This window comes from Otolemur garnettii, unplaced genomic scaffold, assembly GCF_000181295.1.
Source record: "Otolemur garnettii isolate 467f Iridium unplaced genomic scaffold, OtoGar3 scaffold00013, whole genome shotgun sequence".
NCBI lineage: Eukaryota > Metazoa > Chordata > Mammalia > Primates > Galagidae > Otolemur > Otolemur garnettii.
This window is the reverse complement of record NW_003852408.1, coordinates 29,851,746-29,856,500: the sequence shown is the minus strand read 5'-3', so window position 1 is coordinate 29,856,500 and position 4,755 is coordinate 29,851,746. Positions and strand designations below refer to the sequence as shown.

At 40.4% G+C, this 4,755-nt stretch overlaps 1 protein-coding gene across 2 annotated transcripts in view; it reads left to right on the top strand.

Annotated features, from left to right (window-relative positions):
- The window catches only part of CASP10 (caspase 10), a 49,712-nt gene extending 45,388 nt beyond the window's left edge, over positions 1-4,324 (top strand). For both annotated transcript variants that reach the window (XM_023510274.1, XM_012802165.2), the window contains exon 8: positions 3,609-4,324. In XM_023510274.1, the coding sequence (XP_023366042.1) occupies positions 3,609-3,762 (154 nt within the window). In that variant the 3' untranslated portion in view covers positions 3,763-4,324. The remainder of the gene's footprint in view (positions 1-3,608) is intronic.
- Positions 4,325-4,755: the final 431 nt, after the last annotated feature.

Here is a 4,755-nt window from a genome sequence, read left to right as displayed (position 1 = left end):
TTTTTTTTTTTTTTTTTTGAGACAGAGTCTCACTCTGTTGCCCTGGGTAGAGTGCTGTGGTGTCATTCCTGGGCTCAATACCTGATTAATCATTAACTATTTAAATATTCAACAGTTTACTAAAAGGAGATGGTATACAAGCCTGACTAAGCAATGACTATTTTTTGCTACTGTAGAAATTTTTGTTTTTTCTTTTCTTTCTTTCTTTTTTTTTAGAGACTCCTGAGCTCAAGCAATCTACACGCCCTCAGCATTCCAGAGTTCTAGGATTACAGAGCCACCCCACTCATTCCTAGAGTGCTAAGATTATAGATGTGAGCTACTGTGCCCAGCTCCCTTTTATTTATTTTTTAATTGACACATCAAAATTGTACTTGTTTATGGGGTACAGTTTGAGATATATATATATATATGTATGTGTATATATATATATATATATACCTTGATTAATGATCAAATCAAGGTAGTTAGTGTATACACCACAAGGATTTGTCATTTCTTTGTGGTGAGTACCTCTAAAAGCCTCTCTTCTAGCCTGGTGCGGTGGCTCATCCCTGTAATCCTAGCACTCTGGGAGGTTGAAGCGGTGTAATGCCTGAGCTCAAGAGTTTGAGATCAACCTAAGCAAGAGTGAGATCCTGTTTCTAAAACAATCACTAGTCATTGTAACAGGTGCCTATAGTCCCAGCTTCTTGGGAGGCTTGAGGCAAGAGGATTTTTTGACCCTAAGAGTTTGAGGTTGCTGTGAGCTGTGATGCCACAGCAATCTACCGAGTGCAAAACGGTGAAACTCTGTCTCCAAAACACACAAAACAACCCCCTCCCACAAATCCTCTCTTTTAGTTATTTTGTGGTATGCAATACCTCATTATTAACTATAGTCACCCACTCTAGAACTCAGGGAGAATGGAAGGAGGCTAAGGATAAAACATTTCCATACAATGTACACTATTTGGGTGATGAGTGCACCAAAAGCCCAGACTTCACCACCATACAATATATCCATGTTACAAAACTCTGTTTGTAACCCCTGTATCTATTGGGGAAAAAATGAGAACACCACAATTATTTCCTCCCATTTAATTGTGACTTTGTACCCATTGACCAGCCTTTCCCCATCTTCTCTTCCCCCCTCCTCCCAAGTCTTTCATAGGCAGTGTTCTACTCTCTGCTTCCATGATACCAACTTTTTTTTTTTCAGACAGAGTGTCACTATGTCACCCTCAATAGAGTACTGTGGTGTCACAGCTCACAGCAATCTCAAACTCTTGGGCTTAAGCGATTCTCTACTTTTTTTTTTTTTTTTTTCAGTTTTTGGCCAGGGCTGGGTTTAAACCTGCTACCTCTGGCATATGAGGCCAGTGCCCTACTCCTTTGAGCCACAGGCACTGCCCGTAAGAGATTCTCTTGATATGAACCTTTTTTTTTTGTTTTAGATTCCACATATGAGTGAGAACATACTGGGTTTTTTAATTTTTCTTTTCTGATGTCTGATTTACTTCATTTAATATTATGTCTTCCAGGTTCGTCTATATTGTTGCAAATGGCAGGATTTTGTTTATTTTTATGGTTGAATAGTATTCCTTTGTGTATATTCACCACATTATCTTTATCCATTCATTTCTTGTGGGGCATTTAGGTTGATCCCCTGTCTTGGCTACTGTAAATAGTGCTGAAACAAACATGGGAGTACAGCTATCTCTTTGAATACTGATTTTGTTTTCTCTGGATATATACTCAGTAGTGAGTATACTGATTGGATACTGATTTTGTTTTCTCTGAGTATATACTCAGTAGTGAGAGTGCTGAACCATATGTTTAATATTTTGAGGAACCTCCATACTGTTTTACCTAATGCCCATACTAATATATAATCCCTCTACATCCTTGCAAACACTTGTTTTCTTTTGTTTTTGTGATAATAGCCATTCTAACTGGAGTGAGGTGGTTTGTTTTCTTCTAGTAGTTTCATAGTATCAGGTTTTATGTTTAAGGCTTCAATCCATTTTAAGTTGATTTTCATGTATAGTGAAAGGTAGGTGTCATTCTTCTACATGTGGATGTCCAATTTTCCTAGCACCAGTTTTTGAAGAGACTGTCTTTTCTCCAATGAGTGTTCTTGGATTCTTTGTTAAAAATCAGTTAGCTGTAGATACATGAATTCATTTCTAAACTCTCTGTTTTGTTCTTTTAATCTGAATGTCTCTTCTTATGCCAGTACCATACTGTTTTGTTTACTATAGCTTTGTAGTACATTTCAAAGTCAGGTGGTGTTATACCTCCACCTTTCTTTTTGTTCAGAATTGCTTTTGCTACATGGAGTTTTTTGTGGTTCCATATGAATTTTACAGCTGTTTTTTCTATTTTTGTGAAGAAATAGGTTCTGTGTTGCCCAGACTGGCCTGAAACTCCTGGGCTCAAGTGATTGTCCCTTCTCAGTCTCCTGAGTAGCTGAGACTATAGCTGTGCCCATACACCTGGCTTTTCATTGGTATTTGGTAGGGATTGCATTAAATCTATAGAACACTTGTATAGTATGGTCATTTTAACAAGATCAATTTTTCTAATCTGTGAACATGAGATATACTTCCATTTTTTAAGTATCCTCTTTTAGTGTCCATGTTGTATGGTTTTCAGTGTTTAATATCTAAATTAATAAGACAATTTCAGGAAGTGGTGACTGCCATGAACATATGAAAAGGGGATCATGACATAATGATACAGAGAGCAGGGCAGGGCCTACTTGAAAAGGCTTCTTGGTGGAGATAATATTTCAGGGGAAGCTATGTTATGAGAAGGGATCAGCCATAGAAAGATAGGGAAACAGAGAAAACAGCTATTGCAAAGCAAGATCCAGGGATAGAAAACTAGGCAGGTCTTTTATCCTCCACCTGAAAAGTGGTGATGATCATGATGATGAGGAGGGAGAGGAGAGGAGTAATAATAATGCTAAAAGACGGTCAATGGAATAGTGTAGCCAGTGTTCTAAGTGCTTTATCTGAAATACATTATTTAATTCCCATGGCAGTGTCTAAGACTGAGATTACCATGGTTCCCACCTAATGCTGAGGCACAGAAAAGTAAGTAACCTGCCTAAAATCACACAATTAGTGAGCAACGGAGCCACAACTCAAAATTGAGTGTACCTCCAAAGGTTATTTTTGCTGCCAGTGATATGTATCACCCACCTCCAGAATATTCTGGTAAATGCTATTTGTCCTACCATCCCTAGTTCAAATGCTACCTCCTCCGTGGAGTTTTCTCTCTTCCTTCCAACCAGAAAAGCTTCTTCCTCTGTACTTGCAATGGAACTTTGACCTACTTTACATATGGACTTGGTCACTTTCTGCCTTGTATCGTGGACATTGTGTACACGCCATGCTTGATAAATGTTTTGTGTCTGTCCTCTAAGAGTTTTAAATTCAGGGACTATGTCGTGTTTATCTTTAGATCTCTCCCTAAGCCAATAATAGAGAGGGGATTATTAATGCTACATATTTATCTATTTGAGTCCTTCCTTCCTGCCTTCTGATTATCTGTTATCTTTCTAAGACCTAGGATGTAGTTTTGGCCTTCTGACTGAGAAAATTTTTCCTCTCTGTCTGCAGAGGTGAAGACATCTTATCCATCCTCACTGTTGTCAACCATGATGTGAGTCGACAAACAGATGAATGGGGAACAAAGAAGCAGATGCCCCAGCCTGCTTTCACACTAACGAAGAAACTAGTATTCCCGGTTCCACAGGGAGCGTTTCAGGGCTAGAGTTTTCATCGTCTCTTATACTTGAAAGATGTGTGCCTTTGCTCTGCAGCCTCCCACCCAGCACAAGAATTGGTGGTGGATGGTCTGCTAGTCTCCATTTGATCTTCTAGTGATAGGAAACAACCTTTTTTTCAGACCCAGTAAGTTCTGTTTTTTCTTTTCCTTTTGACAAGTCTACATGTTGAAAAACTTTCTTTTCTGAAGGCTTGAATTGTCCCCCTTGGTTTTGACTGTGTACCCTGATGACAGAATACTTGGCCTTGGCTTACATATCTGTGAAAAGCAAAGTGGAACCACATGCATTTAAGGTTCCCTTGAGCTCAAAGAACCACTGTTCTTAGCCTAGACCAAGCTTAGATTTCCCCTCTCCAGAGTTCCCCTTCCCCCTCTTGGTTATAGTTCTGAGTCCCCTCTGCATGGAGTTGTAGATGGGACAGTGAGGACATATTCCACTCACCTCCCTCTGCTCTCCCCTTTCCTAAGGCTGCTCTTCTGTACATGTAGGAAGTAAAAATTCGGTCCATGCCCAGCCCTTTTTCTGTTTATTTTTTTATTTTTTTTATTTTTGAGACAAAGCCTCAAGCTGTCACCCTGGGTAGATCACAACTCACAGCAACCTCTAACTCCTGGGTTCAAGCGAGTCTCCCGCCTCTGCCTTCCAAGTACCTGGGACCACAGGTGCCCACCACAACGCCCGTCTATTTTTTGGTTGCAGCTGTCGTTGTTTGGCGGCCCAGGCTAGATTCGAACCTGCCAGCTCAGGTGTATGTGCCTGGTGTCTTAGCCGCTTGAGCCACAGGCGCCAAGCCCCATTTTCTGTTTTAATGCAAGCAAAGTGTTCACGCACAAGTTGGGGGCAGGTTTGGCTCCAGGAAGATGGTGGCTCAATGTGAAGAGAGACACATTCGGTTGCTGTGGGAGTGGAAGGAGACTTTACAACCAATGCCAGATATTGGTCAGAATCTTTCTGGAGCTGGTGACAGGACACCAATT